This window comes from Bos indicus, chromosome 16 (assembly GCF_029378745.1).
Source record: "Bos indicus isolate NIAB-ARS_2022 breed Sahiwal x Tharparkar chromosome 16, NIAB-ARS_B.indTharparkar_mat_pri_1.0, whole genome shotgun sequence".
NCBI lineage: Eukaryota > Metazoa > Chordata > Mammalia > Artiodactyla > Bovidae > Bos > Bos indicus.
The window spans coordinates 59,197,495-59,223,230 of record NC_091775.1 but is presented as its reverse complement, the minus strand read 5'-3'; the positions used below and the strand labels follow the sequence as shown (position 1 = coordinate 59,223,230).

At 41.6% G+C, this 25,736-nt stretch overlaps 1 protein-coding gene across 2 annotated transcripts in view; it reads left to right on the top strand.

Annotated features, from left to right (window-relative positions):
* Nucleotides 1–5,788: 5,788 nt before the first annotated feature.
* ASTN1 (astrotactin 1) overlaps nucleotides 5,789–25,736 on the top strand; it is a 356,269-nt gene continuing 336,321 nt past the window's right edge. For both annotated transcript variants that reach the window (XM_070768489.1, XM_070768488.1), the window contains exon 1: nucleotides 5,789–6,436. In XM_070768489.1, coding sequence (XP_070624590.1) covers nucleotides 6,154–6,436 — 283 coding nt within the window. In that variant the 5' untranslated portion in view covers nucleotides 5,789–6,153. The remainder of the gene's footprint in view (nucleotides 6,437–25,736) is intronic.

The window sequence follows — 25,736 nt, the reverse complement described above, 5'->3', positions numbered from 1 at the left end:
ATTAATATTTCCAGCTAACTAGCATACTGCACTAAATTTTGGCAGAGCATGGGAGCGTAATAGTTGAAGAAAGAATCCAATTCAACAGAAGAGCTGGGGGTTGGAGCTGGCAAAGGGATGTGAGGGGTTCACACTAACTTGTATGATGGGGAAAATATGGAGAGGAAAATACGAAGTCAGAAAGGGAGAGAAGTCTTTTGATTTAGTTTCATTTAAAAATGGAAACCAACATTAAGGATTATTTTCATAAAGAAGCATAAAAAAGAAAAGCAGACAGAGGTTTACCGAATGTTGAAGTAGTATATACCAGGATTATCTAAAAAGCATCAGGAAGCCAGCTGTTCTGAGTGAATGGGGAAAATGAGAAATATTCCTCCCATACATACCCCTTAGCTCCACTCATCTCTTTCACCTCTACTCTCTCCTCTGCATCTTTTATAGCTTTGACCTTCCCTCTCTGGATTGTAGGTATCTTTTCGCCTTAAGCTACAAAACATGTCAGAGAGCAGTCCCGAGGATAAAAACATGGAAGTGGACCAGTGAAAGTCTAAATCTGTTACTATCCAACTGCTGAGTTATTTACTCCTGCGCTTCCTAGAGACAGAGGCCCCCTGAACTTTCCCTGGTGAAAAGACACCAAATTTCGAGACTCTTATAAAAAAAAATAGTAGAAAGGAGTGGTAAAGGAAAGGGGAAGTTGAACAAATGACTACCAATCTTCAGGGAAGGAAAGTTAAAATTTCCAAAACCTCTAAAGAAGAAGGAAAGGGTATAGAGTTGGGAGACAAGAAAACAACTTGTAGAAAGAAAAAAAATTGCATCTGCTTTCTTCTTCTATAGGGTCCGCTGCTGCTGCTGCTGCTAAGTTGCTTCAGTCGTGTCCAAAGCCATGTAAAAAACAGCTTAGTTAGGTATACTAGACATTACTAGACCACAAAGAAAGCTGAGCACTGAAGAATTGATGCTTTTGAACTGTGGTGTTGGAGAAGACTCTTGAGAGTACCTTGGACTGCAAGGATATCAAACCAGACCATCCTAAAGGAAACCGGTCCTGAATATTCATTGGAAGGACTGATACTGAAGCTGAAGCTCCAATACTTTGGCCACCTGATGTGAAGAACTAACTTACTGGAAAAGACCCTGATGCTGGGAAAGATTGAAGGCAGGAGGAGAAGGGGATGACAGAGGATGAGATGGTTGGATGGCATCAACAACTTGATGGATATGAGTTTGAGCAAGCTCCGGAAGTTGGTGATGGACAAGGAGGCCTGGAATGCTGCAGTCCGTGGGGTTGCAAAGAGTCAGACACAACTGAGCAACTGAACTGAACTAGACCAGTGTACAGTTTGATATATTTTGCCTATACATGCATCCATGTGATCACTACCCACAGCATTTCCAAGAAGCTTGTCCTGACATTCTCAGTCCAAACTCCCTTCCCTGCAGAGATAACCACTATTCTGACTTCCAGCATCAAAGAGTAATGTTACCTTGTCATGAATTTCATAAATATTTTATCTTAGAGGATAACCTCTTCTGTGTCTGGTTTCATTCCCCTATGTCTGCAAAATTCATCCACATTGTTGCACAATATTTTTTATTGCTGTGTAGTATTCCATCACATGACTGTATGCTATTTATTCATTCTCCTATTGATGCATAGTTGAGTTGTTTCCATTTTTGTTTTACATGAGTAAACATGCAATTAATGTTCTTGTACATTCTTTTGGTGGACATATCATTTATCCTGGGTATATGCCAAAGAGTATTAGTCACTTGATTTGCTTTTGGTTACTACCTGGGAAAAAAATCTCATGAAAAAAGTTCTGAAGCCTATTTTCTTTCTGAAATAATTGAAGAGTGGCAACGGCTATCACTCATGAGCACCAACTGTCAAAATTTTAGATCCTTTATATACATAGTCTCATTTCCTTCTCACACCTATTCTAAAAAGCATGCATTATTGTTTCTGTTTTGCTAATAAAAATGTTCTATTTTGCTAATAAAAATGTAAGACACTATGTTGGGAAATGGCCATTGACCTTCTAAGGTTTTGTGTGTGTGTGTGTGTGCATGTGTGTGCATGTGTGTGCACGTGTGCACGCACATAAGGGCTCTGTGAAGGGACCTATGGGTAAAGGGAGTGATGGAAAGTCTCACTTCATAGCTATGAGATTCGTCTGCAGATAAGAGAGGATCTGGAGAACACTGAGTGGTGGACAGAATGGCATGGGAGGAGTAAAAATGGGTTGCGGACTTTAATTTGGTGGGGATGTGTTTGTGTGTTGCGGGGGAATGGGAACCGGACAGTGTAGTAAGCACAACATCTAACAGAATAAAGAGTATGAAATTTGGAAAAGTTTTTGAATTTCCAAACTATGGTGTTTGAACTTTATCCTGTGGGAAAAGAAAAACTAGAATGGCATGAGGAAAGTAAGATTAATAAAGATCAACCTGGTAGCTGTCTAAGAAAGAGTTTAAAAGCAGGAGAAGCATTCAAAAGCTATTATGAGTCAGGGAGCAAGGCCATTGGAGCTGGAATATGGAAGTCAGACCTCAGGAAGAAAGTCAGGATTGGAGATGACAGAACCTGCTATTTTATAGTGTCTTAGTCAATATAAGTATTTGTACTTCTATAACCTGTGGGATGGGCAGAGATCAGTGGCCCCATTTTATTGAGGGGGACAATGAAGATAAGAATAGTCCAGGTTCAAACTGATTTGTCTCTAGGATGATATGCATGTTTAAAGTGGTATTAAAAGCTGCACTGATGGATATGTAGTAATAAACCTATCTGTTATTAATATGCAAAATAATAATGTTCCAGGCTCACCTCCAAAGAAGCAAATTATGGAGTTGAGACTTGACTTCAAGTCTATTGCTTCACTACATCATGTTGCCTGATTACAAAGGTAGTTATTTAGATGTATACAAATTTCTCCCAGTCCCATTTAAAAGTAAAACATCATACAGAAGAGATGCTCTAGTTCCTGTGAACTTCAACTTCTCCCCATCTCTAGGTGTTTACTTCCCTAAGAAAAGGCCACATCACAGTGTATGCATATTTACAGGAATCCAGTGCCCTGGCGATATACTATCTCTTTTTATGTGCATAGTCCTCTTGCTCGACCCTTCCACAAATTCCAAGTCTTTCCAATTCAATTTGTTGTTGTTCAGTCACTCAGTTGTGTCTGACTCTTTGATACCCCATGGATTGCAGCACGCTGGGCTTCCCTGTCCTTCCCTATGTCCTGGAGCTTGCTCAAATTCATATCCATTGAGTCGGTAATGCTATCTAACCGTCTCATCCTCTGCCGTCCTCTTCTAAATGGACGTTTAATCCATGTACCCTTTTTCTTGTGACTGTGAATGAGAAAGTATGTAAAAATGTAATCATGTAAAAACTATAGATAGGCAAAGTAAAGTCAATATTGACTTATCAGAAAATCAAATGGTTCACTTGGGTTTTCTAAAATGACTCAATACACTTCAGAAAATGAGGAAGAAAGATTTCAAAACAATAATAGATTATATGCTACTCAAAAGCAAGAAGAGTATTTTTCCTAGAATCTGTCCATGCTTAGTCTAATGCACAGCATATGGTAGGTATGCAAATGTTTACTGAATGAATTACTGGGAGCCATTAAAGTCCAGAAATTATCCATGGGTGTACCTAGATGTCCTGTAATTGTGTAGTGGAAAGGGCCCTAGGCAAAATCTTGTTTGTGGTCTTCACTCCCCCACTCCTTCTTGGCAGATTGATCTTGGGTAAACTGCTTCACTGGGGCTTCCTCCCCTGGCTCAGAGGTGAACAGTCAGCTGGCAACACATGAAGATCCCCTGGAGGAGGGCATGGCAGCCCGTCCCAGTATTCTTGCCTGGCGAATCCCATGGACAGGGGAGCCTGGCGGGCTGAAGTCCATGGGGTCGCACAGAATCGGACACGATTGAAGTGATTTAGCATGCATGCATGCATTGGAGAAGGAAATGGCAACCCACTCCAGTGTTCTTGCCTGGAGAATCTCAGGGACAGAGAAGCCTGGTGGGCTGCCGTCTATGGCGTCACATAGAGTCAGACACAACTGAAGCAACTTAGCAGCAGCAGCAGCAGAAGCGATTGACCACACGAAAGCATGCAAACTGCTTCACTGTTTCACTGTCCTCAGCTTCCTTATCTGTCAAATGAGAAACTGGACTAATAGATGATCTGGTAGTTTCATGCTATTTCTCACATTCTAAGACCAAGTGTATTTTCTCGTTATCACTCTAATTTTTCAATGGGAAACCTTAAGTAACAAAGTTAATACTGGTTTTTATGCTAGAGAGAGTAGGCAAAAGAGACACCATGGGGTCTTTATCTCAGTATCTCCTATGAAGAAGAGTTTAAAAAAGTCATTAGCTGATAAATGCTTTTTGCAGTAATTTGCAATGCTACATGGTAATAGTTCTTAGATATGTTAAAAAAAAAAAAACTGTTATAAAGTCTTTATCTCTTTTCTTATAAGCAAGACCTTCACTCCTTAAATGTGACCTTAAATATATGACTCATTTTCTTTATTCCCATTCATCAACTAGAGTAACCTTGTCAAATATATGGCAAAAGCTTTTTTTGTTGTTTCTTTAAAAGGACATACATTCAGAGATGCCAATAAATTGACACTAGGTAGAATGAGAATGAAATTGTTCTAAAGTGGAAATCCTCTTTGAAAATGGTGGTGCATTAAATTCCCAGAGATTAGAAATTATTTATAACATAGTCTTACAGCACTTAGTATTTAAGTCAGCATTGAATAAATGTTTAAGGGCAAACTTTTTTTTTTAATTGAAGTATAGTTCATTTACAATGTTGTGTTAGTTTCGGCAAACTTTTGAAATGAGTTAAAGGTTATCCTGTAAGAGAAAGTTCAGTTAATCATCAGATACTAGCACATACAAAAATCACTTTTCTATCAGTTTATTGCATACTATCATCATTTTGTTAAGACTTAAGGCATTACTGCCCAGCACTAATGGAAACAAAACTTTCAAGGGTTTTTGTTGTTAGTGACGTTTTTATTATCTACCCTGTTCTACTCTTGATTGGACTGGGTTTGACCTGGCCCATGCCCAAGGATATTTTTTTATTCCTTTTCCGTTTGTTAAGGGTGTCTAGAAACTTTGTTTTTCTCACATTTTCTTCCAGCTCTGTTCTGTTTACTGGATTCTCTATAACTAAAAGCTCAACAATTCTTTGAGCTAGCTCTACTTTTTCTATCAATTATAGCCAGCTCCAAATGATCTTTATATTGCTCACCACAGATAAGATTGGTAACAGAAATGGAACGGAAAAGGGAAAGAGAAATAGCAAATAAAAGTTCTAATTCCCTGCTTAACTGTATGCAATACACTGACTTTGTTATTTGTCATTCACACAATCTATCTATATATATGTACATACAAAATATTCCCTCTAAACATATTTCTGCATCGTTAGTGCTGAGTAATAACACACACGTGCATTTATTCCAGCACACGTTTATCCAATATAAAAATCCAATTTTAGTGGGTAAAAAAAGACAAGAATGGAACCACCTATATCTACAAAACAACTGGGGGAGTATTTGCATCTACAGACCCCCCATCACTGGCTTTGAGGAAGCACATTTAAAGGGGTGTGCGCGCGCGCCCTTCCCAAGCCATCAGGAAGATAATGCGGGAGGGAAGATTTTGCATTGGAAAAACGGCTGGGAAAAAAAAAAAAAAATGCTGTGCAGGTAGTTAATAGCCAAGAGCGTGCTCCTGCTGGGGGGATGCAAAGGAGGAAGGCGGCAGCACCGGCTGCCCGCTGGGGGCTGACCTGATTCCCCAGAATCTTCAGCTCCCTTCCTCTTTCCTCCGACGTCCTTCCTTCTCCTTTCTTCTCTCCCCACTTCCCCCCCACCTCCCCTCTTGCCTTCCCCAGATAAGCAGCTCCGGGAAACAAAGAGCGCGCGGGCTCTCCTCAGCCGTGCACCAGGCCAGCGGCATCTGGGTCCGGGGGACCCGGGCTTTCCCGGCTCCGCATCCCCTCCCCAACCTCCCCCGCCTCCCGCGCTCGCTCGCTCGCTCGCTCCCTCCCCGCTCGCTGCCTCCCCCACCTTCGCAGCGCTGGGAGGAAGGCGGCCGGGGCTCAAGATGGCTTTAGCCGGGCTCTGCGCCCTGCTCGCCTGCTGCTGGGGGCCGGCGACGGTGCTGGCCACGGCCGCCGGCGACGTGGATCCTTCCAAGGAGTTGGAGTGCAAGCTCAAGAGCATCACGGTGTCGGCGCTGCCCTTCCTGCGCGAGAACGACCTGAACATCATGCACAGCCCCTCGGCCTCCGAACCCAAGCTCCTCTTCTCCGTACGCAACGACTTCCCGGGAGAAATGGTCGTGGTGGACGACCTGGAGAACACGGAGCTGCCCTACTTCGTGTTGGGTGAGTCCCGGGGGAGGTCGAGGCGGCCCGAGGCGCTGGCCCGGCGCCCCCAGCCCCCCAACTCTGGCTCGCTCTCCACACCCACTCGCCGACTACCTCCCCTCCCCCACCCTACCTCCCTGGATCCGCCCCGTACCCAGACCATTCTCCTAGCCGACCTACAGGCGGGCGCTTCAGTGCACCTGACTTCTCCCCCGAATCCGACCCGGATGCTGGGCCTCCCACCTCCCCTGCGCTGCCTTGGCCCCCAAGGAACAGGTTGCCCGAGTCCCTCTGAAACCGTCCCCGGCTTTCATTCATAAGCACACGCACCGGAGCCCTTCTTGGCTGCTCCCAGCTCAACTCCCAGAAGCCCTTTTCCTGCTCCCAGGCCACAAGCTCAGTTCTTGGCTTCAAGCCCCCTGGACCACCCCCCCTCCCCCCCGACCCCAACAGCATCTCCTGGGGACAGTTAAAAATAGGTATCTACTGCTCACCTAGCCAGGCCTGTGCAGGGCAGATTGGGTGATTCTCAAGAATTCTCTCAGTGAGAGCTCTTTATCTGTCACTAGGCTGCTGACCCTGGGTTCCATCCCTGGGTTGGGAAGATCCCCTGGAGGAGGACATGGCAACCCACTCCAGTATTCTTGCCTGGAGAATCCCATGGGCAGAGGAGCCTGGCCGGCTGCAGTCCAGGGGGTCGCAAAGAGTCAGACAGGACTAAGCACACACAGGCTGCTGACACTCTGGCCTTCCTTCGGAACACAAGTTTTTTACAGCCCTGGTGTCCAATCTGGCAAGTCCTAGCTCCATGCTTTCGTGTAACAGACACCTCCAAGTCTCCAACTCCTTGAATAAAGAAATCATCCAGACTGTGGTCTGTTAACATTGGCATCTTTTTTCTCAACCTCCTTAGAGAGATAGACACGGGCATTCCTGCACAAAGAATGGCTTCCCTGGGTCAAGAAGCTCTTCCTTCCTTTGTTTACATCTCTCTCTTGGTATCCTATTTTAATTTTCTTAGCCCACAAAACTCCTTCAGATACTCGAACTTCTACATTACTTCTAGTCCACTCCTCTTTTTTTCACTACTGAGCTGCAAAAGATACTGTGGTCCTGCTTCTGCAGCTTGCATGCACAGGTGCATGTGACTTTGTTATCCAAAATTTCCTTCACTTCTCCCTGTGCAGATCCACCTCACCTTGCGGTGCAGGCCAGCCATGCAGTCCATTTCTTTAGTGCTGCTATAAACCACCATTCTTATTTTGCCAAGGAGAGAATTAACAGACAGCCACCAGTAAGTTTCTAGATCCAAGGAAAAAAATGTGAAAATGTCCAGGAAGCTTTCCATCCATTTGACTACCCTACCAACTAAAGTTCACTTTGTAGGGACATGGCTTCCTGATGGCTGTATGTAGGTTAGAACCACAAATGGAATGGTATTTCACATCCCTTTCATGTTCTTTCCTTATGAGACATGAAACATTAAGAAGTGGATGAGTAAACCCCCACTCTCCAGTCTGTGGAAAAACAATTTCAAAAACTGCCTGGTCCTTTGAAAAGTTGGTTTATAGTTCCTGGAGTAGAGCTCGGTAGATCTCATTAAGCCCAACCTATAGTCTTGATGGTGTTTACTTTTGCATTAGAAATGTACTAATAATACAAAAACTGGGGGCTGGCTGGGAATGCTGACATTGTGGATACGCTGTTCATTGAAATGTACAATTGCTGGGTTATTTGGTGGATGTAAATTTTGTGTTGGAAGTCATGCTGATGTGCAAGTAAGTACACAGTCTGTTCATCATCCAGTGTAAGAACGAGTGTAGGGAATTATATGTTTCTAAAGAGCCTATTTGAGGGCTCTACATGCAGTGCTTACTGTGCATGAGAAGGGACATGTGTGGTACATGAAAAAAGGAAGATTGGATGAGCAGATGTTCAATGTTCCACTTCCTTTTTTGCAGAATCCCAAAGGCAGGGCCTGAAGCCATGATGTGCCTGCTCAGATCCAATGTGTACAGCAAAAGCCCACATGTTAAAGAATGGGTTTTCTGCACCTCTGTGCAAAGCTGCCCACTGCAGCATCCTGCTGGAGTTGCTATGGTAACCTTCTGCAACTTGGCATTGACACACAGGAGCAGACACACACTTTTATTTCAGGGGCAGATGCATTTGCTAAATGCATTGATTGTCCCCAGCCCTCCCAGTCAGTGGGGGTATGTTCAGAGCCAGAGATATGCTGGTACCTCCCCTTTTGGCTCTAAATTCCCAGGGGAAATAGGAGTGAATCTCAGCTGGGGCAGTGGGCCAAAGCAGGGGACAAAAGGAGAGGAGTCCAAGTTCACAGAAGTCAAGTGTGGTTGCTTTTGAACTTAATTTTTGTAGTCCTGTATCCTGTCACTCGTGGTCAATAGTAAGGTCTATAGTGACCTTGACTTATAGAGTTTTTCCTACTCTTATCTCTAGAACCTGGTTTGTTTAATCCACCCCTAGAAGAATTTGAATCAGTCAGTTCTGGGAATTTACTGAGCATTTACTTGCTAAGCATTTTTAAGTGCTGTTAGGGTATAGAAGTTAAAAAGAAGAAGGTTCCTGCCCTGAGAACTGAGAGTAATAACACCTGATTGTGTGGTTCTTAAAGGCTGTAGGAATTCGGAGGAAGACACTTGCATGGCAAGAGCAGACTCCATGGAAGATATGGGATTGACTAGGGGCCTTGATCAGATCCTTCTGTCTCCAGGATCAAGTCCTATCACTTCATTGAGGCATCAAGGGTCTTCTGACCATAGCCTTCTCCAGCCTTTTATCTCTGCAAGCCTGCTCTGGCTCTCGGGATTCTATACACGCTCCTCCCTCTCCTCCACTTGGCGGCCTTCTTCCTTCTATACCCTGCTCACATGTCACCTTTCTGTGAAGCCTTCCCTACCCCAACCAAAGTAGTTTGGGTTCATTCATCCCTTTTCTGTGCTCTTTGCATGAATTTAAAAAAGTGCACATGCATTGCGTGCACACACATACACAGACACGAACAAAATTAAAGATAGGTTAAATTTGGCTTGGCCTAGAAGTGGTGAAGCCATTTGAGGTCATGGAAAGGATGAGCCAAGGATGGTGGCAGGAATGAGTGTGGGACTAGCATGCATATGGAGTAGTACGGAGATTAGCCTGGTGGTCTGAGAGTATAGACAACCATGTCTGGCTCTGAGAGTGGGATGTGGCCCATGGCTTAAAAACCAGGCAGGGGAGGGTTGACTTGACGTAAGAAGCACTGAAGCCTGACTTGCAGAGGCTGTCTCAGCCATCAAAACAACTGTCAATTTTGCTTGCAGGATAACTGAGGGACAGTGAAGGAGGTGGCGTTATTTCCTGTTCTCTGAATTTGCAAATAGGATTTGCAAATTCTGGTGAAAGGGCCATATGTAACTTTCAGATGTGTTTTGTTTGGCTACACATAGTTTTGAATTTGAATGTTCTTACTGAAGCTGTGCCATCTCTAGATTGCCATACTTCCTAGGAATATTGGTTGTACTATGGCTGCGCCTCTTTTTATGGCACCTATCTGGCACCTCTTAGGTCATCTCAACCCCTGTTTTCAGAAGTGTTGTAAACTTTCTATAACATGCAAAATAACTGCAGTTCCTAATTCAAGATATTTAGATACAGAAGACAGGAAACTATAAAATTTTGCTGAACTAGCCAATTAAAATTTCATATCTTAACTAAAATCGTGCATCTTCATCTTTCAAAACAGTAGACTTTCCAGCTTTGGAGGCATATCTGATTTTGAGACAACTGGTTAACCTGAAGTATGGCTTCTGTGCTGAAGTGTGGTTTTCTGTGATGTGAACAGAACATATTTATCAGTCTCATTACTATTTGAAAGGGATGCTCCTCTGTTTCAGACCCAGCTATTGAGCGTGTGTAAAACTTAGTGAAGAAAGCTGTTTCTCTTGTGCCTGGGAGTTTCGCTTTAGCTGTCATGGCTTTTGATTGAAGAAGGTATGCCTCAAGATAAATCAATCAGCCTGCGGAGATGTAGTGAGTTCCTGCATGCAAGGTGCTATTCAAAGTGTCTGGAGCAGGCCAGTGTGGTGGTTAAAAGAACAGGCTTTGAAGACAGATCTGGTGTCAACTCAGGAGGACTTTCCACTTATTCCATAGTGGAGAAAAAGGAAAGGATGGAGAGGTTAAGTAACTTACTCAGGGTCACATAGCTAATAACTGATGGATCTGTAACTCGAACTCAGGTCAATATGACATTTAAGTCTTTCTCTTAGTTACTATTTCATATATCTTAAAAGTTTTAAAAATCTATTCTTTTTCATGGTTTAATAAAAGGAGCCCTGGCAATGGATAGAGTAGGAAAATATATTCAGTTTGTATAAAGGAGTCCTTTGTGGCTTCTATGTAAATACCTTTTGAATATGTGTCCATTGAGTGATTTCTCACATAAGCCTTAATGCTGAAGAGGGTGAACTTCATCAAGAAGTATTTATCTAAGTAGGTGTACTTACCTAAGCAGAATCGGGGAATTCTTGCTTCATTCATAGTTTCCAGGTCTGAGTAGTCATGTTGTATGGCATGCAATGGCATCCACAGTCATGATGAACATGGTAGGGTAGGTAGGGATTAAGGGAACACTCTCTGTGCTTTTCTGAGAAAGGCCCCACAGAAATATAAACTGGGGATCCCAGAGAGCAGGCTCCGCTGTGAAACGGAGCCATCCAGAAGGCACTGTGTTTTCGGCTTCTTGACCAAGGCCACCGAAGTTTGTAGCGGGTGATCTTGTCCTTAGAATTCACCGTCAGAGCACAGTGATGCTGCTTGAATAGCAGTTACTGAGCTTTTTGATTGGCTTCAAATATAACATCAGACATAGTTTTCTACTTACCTTTGAGCTTTGCCTAATAGGAAGTACTGCACTGTTTTTTCACATATCCATCCATCTTCCCATTCAAGAAGAAACTTGGAAATTTGTTCCTTTTCCTTCTTTTTGCTGTCTGCTACAGTGAGCTGCCCAGGTAAACAGCACACACATTCATATAGAGTGGCAGCCCCATCTAAAACATGGGAGGCTGACTGGTAGCAATCCTAAGGTAGGGAATTCAGCACTCATGTAACTCATACTAGCAGAATGCACTAATTTATGGTATTGAGAGGGTTACTATTTACTGTTTCTCTACAGAACTGTGGACTTTACATCAAAGGAATGTTGAATGCAAGAGTGATGAATTTTACAATGCTTCAAATGCTCTTCTAGATATACTGAGCTGGTCTGAATTCAAGTTTTTGAAAGAAAAGTAAAATACAAGCTTAATTTCTTTATATATCTTTGAAGGCAAGATTGAGGTCTTGTTTTACAGAATATATATATATCTATATATTTTATATACATATATTTTATACTTTATTTTTGAGGAATGTAATCAAAATGTAGTAGTTTCTCAGATTAAGGCCAGTTTACAAGAACAGAACTTGGCACCTTTTCAGCAGGAATATGCCAAGTCTTTATTTCTTCACTTTTATACCAAGTTCAAATACATGTACATGGATAGCAGAAAAAGCTCTATTTTGAGCAAGTTAATCTCCAAGGACAAGTTAAAGCCTATGGTAAATTTCAATATACCAAAACTTGCCATTTATCATCACTGTTACTATAAATATTATAAATAGAGTTAATATTTTTAAAATCATATATACTTTAAAGACTGAGAGAAAAAAACAAAGTGCCTCTATTGATCTCCACATTTCCAAGGAACAAAATTTGGAAAAATTAAATTGTTCCTGATGGCAGTCTGAATTGACATGATGACTTTTGTAGAACAATTTGGTATATATTACATAGTAAAGTTAAAAATATACATGCTTCATGACCCAGTAATTCCACTTCTAAGTTTTTATTACACAGGACTTCTTACATGTATATACAAGAACATTTGTGGTGGCATTGCTGGTAGTAGCAAAACCTGGAAGCAACCCAACCTCTGTTAATAGAAGGCTAGACGTATACAAGGCGTATAGTCACTCAATAGTGTATTATCTAGCCACATTTACCAATAATGAGTTGCAGCTACATATACCAACATGAGGAGAAGGCAATGGCACCCCACTCCAGTACTCTTGCCTGGAAAATCCCATGGACGGAGGAGCCTGGTAGGCTGCAGTCCATGGAGTCGCTAAGAGTCGGACACGACTGAGTGACTTCACTTTCTCTTTTCACTTTCATGCGTTGGAGAAGGAAATGGCAACCCACTCCAGTGTTCTTGCCTGGAGAATCCCAGGGACGGGGAAGCCTGGTGGGCTGCCGTCTCTGGGGTCGCACAGAGTCGGACACGACTGAAGTGACTTAGCATAGCATAGCATAGCATACCAACATGGGGAAACCTCACAAGTGTATCATTAAGTGAAAATAGCTACTAGCTTAAAAATACAAATGATACAATTCCATTTGTATAAAATTCAAACTAACAACATGTTTAGGTATACATGCGCATGTACAATTTGTATGAAAAGCAAGGTGTCAGAAAAACACAAAGGATGGGTGTTACTTCTGGTGAAAAGGTAGATGATGTGAAGGAAGAGGGAAAGAAAAGGGGCTTCAAACATTCTGGCAGTTCTTTTGGAATTAATTTTTATTGGAATATTGTTTATTTACAATGTTGTGTTACTTTCAATTGTGCTGCAAAGTGAGTCAGGTATACATATACCTATATCTACTAGTTTTATATTCTATGCCCATATAGGTCATTACAGAGTACTGAATGGAGTCCCCTGTGCTATCCAGTAGGTTCTTATTAGTTATCTCTTTTATATCTACTAGTGTGTACATGTCAATCCCAGTCTCCCAGTTTATCCCTCCCCATCCCTTTCCCCCTTGGTAACCACAAGTTTGTTCTACATCTGTGACTCAATTTCTACAATTTCTGTTTTGTAAATAGGTTCATTTGTGCCAGTTTTTAGATTACACACATAGTGTAGTAGTAGTAGTAGTAGTGGCTCAGTCGTGTCTGACTGTTTTCGACCCCACGGACCCCTTCAGTTTCCTCTGTCCATGGGATTCTCCAGGCAAGAATACTGGAGTGGATTGCCATTCCCTTCTCCAGAGGATCTTCCTGACCCAGGAATCGAACCCTGGTCTCCTGCATTGCAGGAGAACTCTTAACCCTTTGAGCTACAGGGAAGACCCTAAGGTTACACACATAAGCAATATCATATATTTGTCTTTCTTTGACTTACTTCATTCAGCATGACAGTCTCTAGGTCCATCATATCACTCTGCAAGTGGCATTATTTCTTTCTTTTTAATGCAGTGTGTATGTGTGTGTGTGTGTGTGTGTGTGTGTGTTGTGGGTGTACCACACTGTCTTTATCCATTCCTCTGTCAAGAGACATTTAGATTCTTCCATGTTGTGGCTATTGTAAATAGTGCTACAATGAACACTGGGGTGCATGTATCCTTTCAAAATAAGCTTTTCTCCAATATATGGCAGTTCTCATTTTTTTTTTGCCTTTTTGAAAGAAGTAAACAATTTTTATAGCAGATTTAGATTTAGAGAAAAATTATAAAGACCATACAGAGGTCCATATACCCTGCACCCAGCTCCTCCTGTTATTAACATCTTTATTAGTATGATACATTTAACAATTAAAGAACCAATATTGACATGTCACTATTAACTAAAGTCTATACTTTATTCAGATTTCCTTAATTTTTACCTAGTTTTTATCTTTAAAAACTAAGTTTCCTTAGTTTTTATCTTCTTTCTGCCTCAAGATCCTACCTGAATCTTAACATTGAATCATCACATCTCCTTAGGCATCTTTTTACTATGAGAGTTTCTTAAACTTCTTTTTGATGATTTTGGCAGTTTTGAGGAGTATTCCCCAGGTATTTTGTAGAATGTCCCTCAATTTGTTTGGATTGTCTAATGTTTGGATCTGTCTAACGTTTTCTCATGCTTAGATTCGGACTTTGAGTTTGGGGGAGGAAGCTGTAAAGTGTCATTTTCATTGCATCATGTCAAGGGTGCATTTCATCATTATGACCTGTTGACCTCGATCACCTGGCTGAATTTGTCAGTTTTCTACACTGAGAAGTTACTTTTCTTTCCCCTTTTCCACGTTGTTCTCTTTGAAGGGAGTTCATTACGCATATCCCATACAAAAAGAATGGGGAAGTTATGGGTCTACCTTTTTGAAGGCCAAGAATCTATATAAATTGTTTTGAATTATTCTAGGAGAGAATCTTCCCTTATGTCTCATTAATGTATTGATTTAATCATTTATTTATATCATATGAACTCATGAATATTTATTTTATACGTTGGATCATACCCAATACTATTTTATTGATTTTATTGCTCAAATTGTTTGAGCTTTAGCTAATGTGAGCTCTTTCAGTTGCCTTCTGTGTTTCTTTGACATAACCCCATTAATACATATAGATTTTTGTTGTTTTTGATTTTTAAGCACTTTGCTATTTTTGTCACTACAAGCTGCTCCAAGCTCATCTTGTATATTGCTTCCCCATCCCACCACTGTCCATTCCTGCTGCTGCTGCTGCTACGTCGCTTCAGTCATGTCCGACTCTGTGCGACCCCATAGACAGCAGCCCACCAGGCTCCCCCTGTCCCCGGGATTCTCCAGGCAAGAACAATGGAGTGGGTTGCCATTTCCTTCTCCAATGTATGAAAGTGAAAAGTGAAAGTGAAGTCGCTCAGTCGTGTCCTGACTCTTTGCGACCCCATGGACTGCAGCCTACCAGGCTCCTCCGTCCATGGGATTTTCCAGGCAAGAGTACTGGAGTGGGGTGCCATAGAATCAGCTATTTCTCCAGTGAGCCCCAAGTTTGTTCACTGGAGAAACAATACTAAAAACCAAGATCTAGGGACTAGGTATACTGATTTATACTGAGTGTTAGTTGCTTCTAGGCCCTTTCAGTTAACAGAATGAAGAAATATATGTGTTACTAAGTCATAGGGATTCCCTTGGGGCTCAGACAGTAAAGAATCCGCCGGCAATGCAGGAGACCCAGCTTTAATCCCTGGGTCGGGAAGATCCCCTGGAGAAGGGAATGGCTACCCACTCCACTTATTCTTGCCTGGAGAATTCTATGGACAGAGAAGCCTGACTGGCTGCAGTCCATGGGGTTGCAAAGAGTCGGACATGACTGAGTGACTTAACACTTCCACTTTTCTTTCACTTTACTAAGTCATATGTATACACATACCTATAAATATTTCCATATGTAACCATCTGTATGTATATTGAGCATAACTTCATACTGATGTCTCCAGCTATAATCCATTATCTAATTATCTAATAACATCTACTATGTGTATCTAGTCTGTGGATCATTCTAGCCCTCTTCCCTTATTTATTCCACTCCAACAGTGAGAAAACCTGATTCCCACTGTCTTCCATCCATTTATTTAATTGTTCTACTCCACTATACATGTATGGAAGTATCAGAATTTCACTTATATCCCCATAGGGAAAAACTTTACCAGCTAGAGTACAGCTCCTGTGTACAGTTCCTTTAGTCTTACAGATCCTACTCATTTCTTTGGTCACTTAGTTACTTAGATCAATACCTTTACTTCCCCTACTCCTGCAGAGAAGTTGTTTCATTTATTTATGAAACGGTTCATGTTTTGTCACATTCTGCATTCCATTCTGGGATCACCCCACCTCCTAAATGATATTTCTTAATTTGTTCTTTTCTCTTAATTTGTCATTTCTTTTCTCTGAACTTTTATACAAAGTTCTATGGGGTTTTAACAAATATACAGTGTCAAACATCCACAATTACATTATCATACAAAATAGTTGTACTGCCCCACAAAATCCTTCACCTTTCACCTATTCAGCCCTTTCTTCATTACCCCCAAACTCTGGCAACCACTGATCTTTTAGTCTCACTTTGTTTTGCCTTTTCTAGAATGTCTTATAATTGAAATTACACAGTATGTGGCCTCTTCAGACTTGCTCCTTTTACTTAACGTTATGCATTTAAGATTCATTCATATATATTTTTTATGGCTTGTTAGTTCATTTGTTTTAGTGCTGAATAATATTACATTGTGTGGATATGCCACTGATTGTTTATCTGGTCACCTAGGCAAAGGCATTTTGGTTGCTTCCAGTTTTTAACAATTAAGAATAATACTGCTATAAATATTAGCAGGTGGTTTTCTTGAATGTTGCCGCTTTTTTTGGTTTGTTTTGCTTTTGTAATCTCAATGGAGAGGTTTGAGTTGATTGTACTCCCTAATCCAAATCCATTTTATCATAGATCTGAGAGAGCCCTGCTCCTACCGTGGCTCACTTGTTTTTTTGGCTCTCTTTATCCCTGGCAGGCCACAGTCCATAGGGTCACAAAGAGTGGGACACGACTGAACACACATACACAACAGATCCCTACTTCCAATTTACAGCTACTCTTTCTCACAGGCCAGCATTCTAATTTTTTTAATGTGTATCTTTTCTTAAATTTGTTCTTGTGAAATGTGGATAGTTTTTATGTGGTCGTGTATTTTTAATTTAACTAAATGGTGATGTGATAGAATGACATTCTGATTCTTACTCTTTTCAGTCAACACTATAGTTTAAGATCCACTCATGTTACTATGTGTGAACACAGCCCAACACTCTAGTCTGTAATTAAATTTCTGCAATAATGATAATGTTCTATACCTGCCTTATTCAATATGGTAGTCCGTAGCCTATGTGTGGCTTTTTAGCATTTGAAATTTAGGTAGTGCTGCTAAGGAACCAATTTTTTCTTTAAAAAATTAAGTAATCAATGTTTAAATAACCTTATGATAGGCTAGTGACCATCATTTGGAAAGTGCATATATAGAACATTTCCATCATTGCAGAAAGGCTAATTGGACGGCATAGGTCTAGCAGTCCATGATGGCCATCCACCAGATTTTACCAGTCCATTCAATGATGTATGTCCAGACTGCCTCCAACTTCTTATCTCTATAAATAATTTTGCAGTAGCCATTTTTATGCACATTTCCTCAGAGATCATTGTGAAATTTCTCTGGGATATACAGCAGGAGTAGCGTTGCTGGCTCGTGAGGATTATATACACTTAATTTGACTAAGCACTGTCAGAATGGCTGCCCCACTGTATATTCTCATTAGTAGTGTTTGAGAGTTCCTACATCCCTATACTCCTGCCAACAATTGGCATTGTCCAGTGTTCTAATTTTTATCAGTCTACTAAGTATAAAGTGATGTGTCATTGTTACTTCACTTTGCATTTTTAGCAGCACTTTAAAACCCTGAGGCACTTATCTCTTTGATTATAATATGGGTTACAGAGAAATGGTTTTCTCAAGTGGATGTATATGTATGTCTTCTGATATCACCTCTGTTTTTGTTTAGTTGGATGGTTTTCCAGAAGCTTTTGAATTTTATGTAATTTAATGATTATTTATTTTTGGCTTCTACATCTTAAGTCTTAGGGGAAGTTTATCAAGTGGTCAAAGTATTGGAGCTTCAGCTTCAGCATCAGTCTTTCTGATGAGTATTCAAGGTTGATTTTATTTAGGATTGACTGGTTTGATCTCCTTGGTGTCCAAGGGACTCTGAAGTCTTCTCCAGCACTACAGTTCGAAAGCATCAATTTTTTGGCGTTCTGCCTTTTTATGGTCAAGCTCTCAATCTGTACATGACTACTGGAAAGTCCATAGCTTTGAATATATATATATATGTGTGTGTGTGTGTGTGTGTGTGTGTATTTTTCAACAATTATATTTGTATATATGAAGGCTACTAATGTTTGTGTTAATTTTCAACCCCCATTACATTACTAAATCTCTAACCATAGTAGTGTTTCAGTTGCTTCTTCTGAATATTTTAGCTTCATAGACATATCATATGCAAATACTGATAATTTTATATCCTTTCCTTCAGTTTCTTTACCTCTAATTTCATTCTCTTATCTAATTGCACTGGTTGTAACTCCAATATAAGGTCAAAAAACAATGTGATAATGTGAATTCTTGTCTTTTCCTGACTTTAATGGCAACAGCACTGCTGTCTTGCAATAATGTTAATGGCTTTTGGATTAAGGTAAGCAAAAATTACCATATTAAGGACGAATTAAGTGTTTTTTCCCTATTGATAATTTTTTTCTAAAAATTATATTTTCTGTATCTAGAGAGATAATCATGTGATTTTTCTCTTTAGATTTATTAAAAGGATACATTATATTAATAAACTTTCAAATACTGACCTATCTGCATTCATGTAATAATTCTTCCTTGGTGAATGATGCATTATCCCTTTAATATGCTGTTGGATTCTGTTTGCTAATATTTTATTATGAGTATTTGGCTACCTGATGTGAAGAACTGACTCATTGGAAAAGACCGTGATGCTGAGAAAGATTGAAGGTGGGAGGAGAAGGGCATGACAGAGGATGAGATGGTTGGATGGCATCACCAACTCGATGGACATGAGTTTGAGTAAGCTCCGGGAATTGGTGATGGACAGGGAAGCCTGGCGTGCTGCAGTCCATGGGGTCGCAAAGAATCGGACACAACTGAGCAACTAAACAGAACTGATTTTGCGTCAGTATTCCTAAGTGAGATAGACTTGGGTTTTCTTGTCTTTGTGTGTATAATCTTTTTCAGGATAGGTCATCAATTTTATGATGGGTTTCCCTGGTGGATCAGATGGTAAAGAGTCTGCCCAAATGTGAGAGGCACGGGTTTGATCCCTGAGTTTGGGAGATCCCCTGGAAAAAGAAATGGCAACTCACTCCAGTATTCTTGCCTGGAAAATCACATGGATGGAGGAGCCTGGTGGGATACATTCAGGTGGATCCATCCTTGGGATGGATGGTGGATACATACTTTGTGACCACGGGGTCACAAAGATTTGCACATGACTGAGCCTAGATAGCATATTGAAAAGCAGAGATATTACTTTGCCAACAAAGGTCCATCTAGTCAAGGCTATGGTTTTTCCAGTGGTCATGTATGGATGTGAGAGTTGGACTGTAAAGAAAGCTGAGCACCAAAGAATTGATGCTTTTGAACTGTGGTGTTGGAGAAGACTCTTGAGAGTCCCTTGGACTGCAAGGAGATCCAACCAGTCCATCCTAAAGGAGATCAGTCCTGGGTGTTCATTGGAAGGACTGATGCTAAAGCTGAAACTCCAATACTTTGGCCACCTCATGCGAAGAGTTGACTCACTGGAAAAGACCCTGAAGCTGGGAGGGGTTGGGGGCAGGAGGAGAAGGGGACGGCAGAGGATGAGATGGCTGGATGGCATCACCAACTTGACGGGTGTGAGTTTAAGTAAACTCCGGGAGTTGGTGATGGACAGGGAGGCCTGGTGTGCTGTGGTTCATGGGGTCGCAAAGAGTCAGACACGACTGAGCGACTGAACTGAACTGAACTGAGCGACTAAGCGACACATCAGTTTTATATTTGATATATTTACACTTTTAATAAAAATAGTTTTCAAATTTCCCTTCTTTGTTTGCTCTAGAATAATTTAAATAGCATTGAAATTATGTATGGGATTTGTAATCTTAATCACTGTACCACAAAGTATGGTGAGTGTAATGAATGAATCAAGAACTGACTACTTTGTTAGTAAACAATGAACAACTATATCAGACAGGATAATAGGGAACTCCTTCTAGAGACAGTGCTCTAAGTTGAGATTCAGAGAATGGTGGGAGTTAGTCTGCTGACTGGGTATTCTGAGTTTGGAAAAGAAATTACAGCCCTAGAAAACAGAAAGGCTAAAGTGCCAATCCTTTGGCCACCTGATATGAAGAGCCTACTCACTGGAAAAGACCCTGATGCTGGGAAAGATTGAAGGCAGGAGGAGAAGGGGGCAACAGAGGATGAGATGGTTGGATGGCATCATTGACTCAATGGACATGAGTTTCAGCAAACTCTGGGAGATGTTGAAGGACAGGGAAGCCTGGCGTGCTACAGTCCATAAGGTTGCAAAGAGTCGGACACGACTGAGCAACTGAACAACAAAACCAAAGTGGGTTAAAGGAAGTACAGTGTCACATTTGGTACTTAAGTCAAAGTTGACAATCTTTGATTGAAGGGCTATGAAGCTGAGCGTGTAAACTGGAGAAGGCAATGGCACCCCACTCCAGTACTCTTGCCTGGAAAATCCCATGGACGGAAGAGCCTGGTAGGCAGCAGTCCATGGGGTCGCACAGAGTTGGACACAACTGAGCAACTTCACTTTCACTTTTCACTTTCATGCATTGGAGAAGGAAATGGCAACCCGCTCCAGTGTTCTTACCTGGGGAATCCCAGGGATGGGGGAGCCTGGTGGGCTGTCGTCTATGGGGTCGCACAGAGTCGGACATGACTGAAGTGACTTAGCAGCAGCAGCAGCAGTAGGTAGTTTTTACAATTCTAGGTAGTGAGGGAATACTCACAGTAAATCCACTTATATAGCTCCATGAGGCACCATTCCCACTGAAACTTATGTCCACGCAGCATCACCTGAAGTTGTGCAAAGTCTGTGTACCTTTAGTGGCCTTGACTGATGACTACAGATTGTCCTGTTCTCCCCTAGATATCTACTTTCCCCCAGTTATGAATTCTGAGGATTAAAATGCTCTGACTTATTTTCCTCCATCATTATCTATCCTGTGCCTTGACCTTATTCTCCTTCCCATAGCCCTTCTCCTTTCCTTCCCAGCGTCCTCTAGATGACTCTTTTCAGTAGCACTAACCAGGGATATAACCTAAAAGGGTGCAATGACAAACAGTGGCAATTTTATCAAAAAGTGGATACTTCCTGGATAGCTTCTCGGAATATTCCCCAAACACATGGGAGGAATGGCCATTTTCTATTTTCTTCACTGATGCCTCTATATAGCCTTAGGGCCACTTTTGATCCAGAGTCTATTGTGTATAGATCTTATGTGCAGTTTCTTGGAAAGTGAGTGTGTGCCCAGTTGCATCTGATTCTTTGCCATCTTATGGACTCTAGCCCACCAGTCTCCTCTATCCATGGGATTTTTCAGGCAAGAATACTGGAGTGAACTGCCATTTCCTTCTCCAGGGGATCTTTTGGACCCAGGGATTGAACTTGCATCTCCTGAGTCTCCTGCATTGGCAGACAAATTCTTTACCACCGATTCTTTACCAGGTGCCACCTGGGAAGCCCCTGGAAAGTGAGTCTATAGCTTAAATCAGATTTTAAAGGGGGTACTGTAAGTAGGGAAGGAGTTAACCTTCTGGAATGAAGAGACCTTACAAACATGACTTAAAGAAGAAAAGTTTACTGTCAGATGATGACACTTTCAAGGTGAGTAGTTCAGTTTGAAAGGGCAGCTCCCCTTCCTGCAGTTGTTCAGAAATGCAGAATCCTTTCCTCTTGTTGCTCTTTAAATCCCCAGGTCTTTATCTTTTCTATATATGAAAGCAGGCTCACCAGCTTGTGTGTTTTAGCTCACACAAAGGAGAAGGGCATGAGTTCAGAGTAACAATTTTCTTAGTGTATTTTTTTTTAATTTAAGCAAATGAAGCACAAATTGCACATATCTAGCTTTTCCCCATGTCATTGTTTACCTGAATCAAATCTTGGGAAATGATGCTGGGAAATGCAGTCTTAGGCGGGTGGTTATGTGCTTGAGTTAAATGAGAGAGAGAAGTTAAATGAGAGAGAGACACACACACACACAGGGAGAGAGAGAAGAAGGAGGGGGGAAGGGAAGGAGGAGAATCAGGGGTGAGGAGGGAAGGGAAGGCAAGACAAGGCAAAGATTTTTGGGGGGGAAAAAGCAGTCTTTGGCAAAAGGATCTCAAAAACAGTTAACTACCATCCTTCTAGACCCATACAATTCCACGCTCCTTTCAGGAAGCACCTCCTTTTTGGAAGGACACAGCTTCAGGTTCGTCACCATCTGCCCCTCCTAGTTGTCTCCACTTACCAGCTTCCTAGACTTCCACCACTGGTTTTGCCCCTCTGGTTTTGCTCTCTTACCCAAGAACATGTCATTAACCATGTAGACCCAGGTCAACAAACCTAGTCTTAGAGGGCAAGACAGTAAATATTTTGGGTTTTTCAGGCCATATAGTCTCCATTGCAACTACTCAAATATATCTTTGTAGGAGAAAAGCAGCCATAGACAATATGTAAATAAGTGGATGTGGCTGTGTTCCATGAAAACTTTATTTTTAAAAGTAAGCAAGTAACTCCCAGACCGTAGTTTGTCAACGCCTGATGTGGACAGTACATCCAGTATCCTATTTTATAATTCAAACCTATATGCAGGTCAGGAAGCAACAGTTAGAACTGGACATGGAACAACAGACTGGTTCCAAATAGGAAAAGAAGTACGTCAAGGCTGTATATTGTCAGCCTGCTTATTTAACTTATATGCAGACTACATCATGATAAATGCTGGGCTGGAAGAAGCACAAGCTGGAATCAAGATTGCCAGGAGAAATATCAGTCACCTCAGATATGCAGATGACACCACCCTTATGGCAGAAAGTGAAGAGAAACTAAAAAGCCTCTTAATGAACGTGAAAGTGGAGAGTGAAAAAGTTGGCTTAAAGCTCAACATTCAGAAAACGAAGATCATGGCATCTGGTCCCACCACTTCATGGGAAATAGATGGGAAAATAGTGGAAACAGTGTCACACTTTATTTTCGGGGGCTCCAAAATCACTGCAGATGGTGACTGCAGCCATGAAATTAAAAGACGCTTACTCCTTGGAAGAAAAGTTATGACCAACCTAGATAGCATATTCAAAAGCAGAGCCATTACTTTGCCAACAAAGGTCCGTCTAGTCAAGGCTATGGTTTTTCCGGTGGTCATGTATGGATGTGAGAGTTGGACTGTGAAGAAAGCTGAGCGCTGAAGAATTGATGCTTTTGAACTGTGGTGTTGGAGAAGACTCTTGAGCGTCCCTTGGACTGCAAGGAGATCCAACCAGTCCATTTTGAAGGAGATCAGCCCTGAGATTTCTTTGGAAGAAATGATGCTAAGGCTGAAACTCCAGTACTTAGGCCACCTCATGCGAAGAGTTGACTCATTGGAAAAGACTCTGATGCTGGAATGGTTGGGTGCAGGAGGAGAAGGGGACGACAGAGGATGAGCTGGCTGGATGGCATCACTGACTTGATGGATGTGAGTCTGAGTGAACTTCAGGAGTTGGTGATGGATAGGGAGGCCTGGCGTGCTGCGATTCATGGGGTTGCAAAGAGTCAGACACGACTGAGTGACTGAACTGAACTGAATTCCTTGACTCCTACAACTCCACTGACCATCAAAACTCCCACTTTATTCTCCTATGACAATGGTCACAACCCCTTGTCCCCAGAACTCAGCTCTGAAACCAGCCCTATTCAGACCACAACGTCTTCTTTTCAGCTCTCATGCTTTCCTTTTCCCTTGACTGATCTTTCCTCTTTGCAAATTCACCATTTCATTGATCTTTTTATTTTCTCCATATCCACTGGCATGTTTCTGGCATCTCCTCCTCTTCCTGAAGTGCCTTTTGATCAGAACCCTCAATTTCAGTGCTTCTTGTCATTCTATACCATCTACCAGTTAAGTGTCCAAATGTGGATCAGTTTCCCTGAACCACATGCTTTACTTCTGCCCCCGCACTGAGCGCTGAGATCTCTGTATAAATATTCCCATTTGCATGGATTTGTGGTACTATAAATATCTAGGTTCTAATCTAGTTTGGTTCTAAACATTGCTTACTTTTTATCATCCTTGATAAACTTCTTTCATTGCCCTCAGTGACTATTTCAAACCTTTAATAACACAGTTAAGCTCCCAACTTAATATATACATCTTTATACTTAGCATAAGACCTTGCCTCATGCTTTACCTAAAAAAATTCAGGCTATCAGACATAATCTCTGTACACCTCAACTCTCAAATGTGTAGACCTACTTCCATATTCATTCTTAGCTTCTCATCTCCAACTTCCAGAATTTTCTGAGCAGCTGTTAAGTACCAGTCATGATATTAAGTTCTCAGGATGCAAGGAGAAATGAAAAAGACACAATCCTGTCCTTATAGAACCTAGAATTCTGCCTCTTCTGGGCCCTCACTGTATTTTTCATTTGTCTCTTATAGCGTTTTACTTTTTCTTTCTCCTTTTTCCTCGAGCTTTCCGTCCAGCCTATCAATATATTCATGTCTCTCCTATTTTAAAAAATCATCCATTTACTTGTGTACCCTCTTAGTGAGTACCTTATCAGTCTCTCACTGATCACAATGGCTTTTGGCTTCTTGTCTGCTTCATTGCATTGAAGTTGCCATTGACAGCTAACGTTTAATCCAAGGAATACTCTGCTATTATCATCTTAATGGCCCACTGTTGCATTTGCCACTGCTGATCTTCAGTGAAATTGTTCTCCTCCTTTTCATGGATACTGTACAACCTCCTTACAGGTAGGAAGGTGCCTTGTAAAACTTAAAGAAAGCCACTGCAACCTGGGCATAAAAGTAGAAAGAGTTTTTCCAAAATCAGCTGGTGGTAACTTCAAAAGCCTTATTATTTCCCAGTTTGCAGTAGTGTAATAACTCCTAGAATTTGCTGGAGATGCTCAGGATTCTTAGCAAGGCATGCAAAGTACTCCTGATCTGGTTCCTCTGTCACTAGCACCATCTCAAATTAACCTCATATTAATTTAGAATTTTTCCATTGCAAGTAAGAGAAAACTGAAATTGATGTAAATGATAAAAAGGATCCATAGACTTAGGTCAGTAAAAGTGGCCATCGGGCTTTCTTCTTTCAGGGCTCCAGGTGTGTGTCTTTGCAGTTCGGTGGGCTCTGGCCTCTTGGGTGGATACGTCCTTAGACTGGTGGTTAGAGAGCTGCAGCAGTTCTGGGCATCAAATTCATATGGAAAAGTATGGAAATATGTCTGGAGGAAGGATCAGGGTTGCTCCTGAGAGTTCTTTCATAAGAGGGAGAAGGCTGTTGTCTCCTAACAGCCCCCCTGCAAGCCTCTCCTTGCAATTCTTTGGCATGAGTTGACTCAGACCTGCCCAGCCCTGTACCAATCTCCTGTATCAAGACAGGAGCAATAAACCAGTCAATAACAGCTACTCAGGGCCCATTCCTGGAGCTGGAATCAAAATTCCAGACTGGATGGGGAGAAGGAAATTGAGGAGGACACCTCAAAGTCACCTCAACAACTCTACTTCCTTCTTTGGGAATGGTGACCTATTTTTATCTCTTTAAAATTTCCCCCTAATTCTTTTCAGTATTCTGTATACATCTGAGATACCACCTCCTCTTCTGAGGGTTCTCGGCCCTTTTTTTTTTCAAAGTTTTTATTTTGG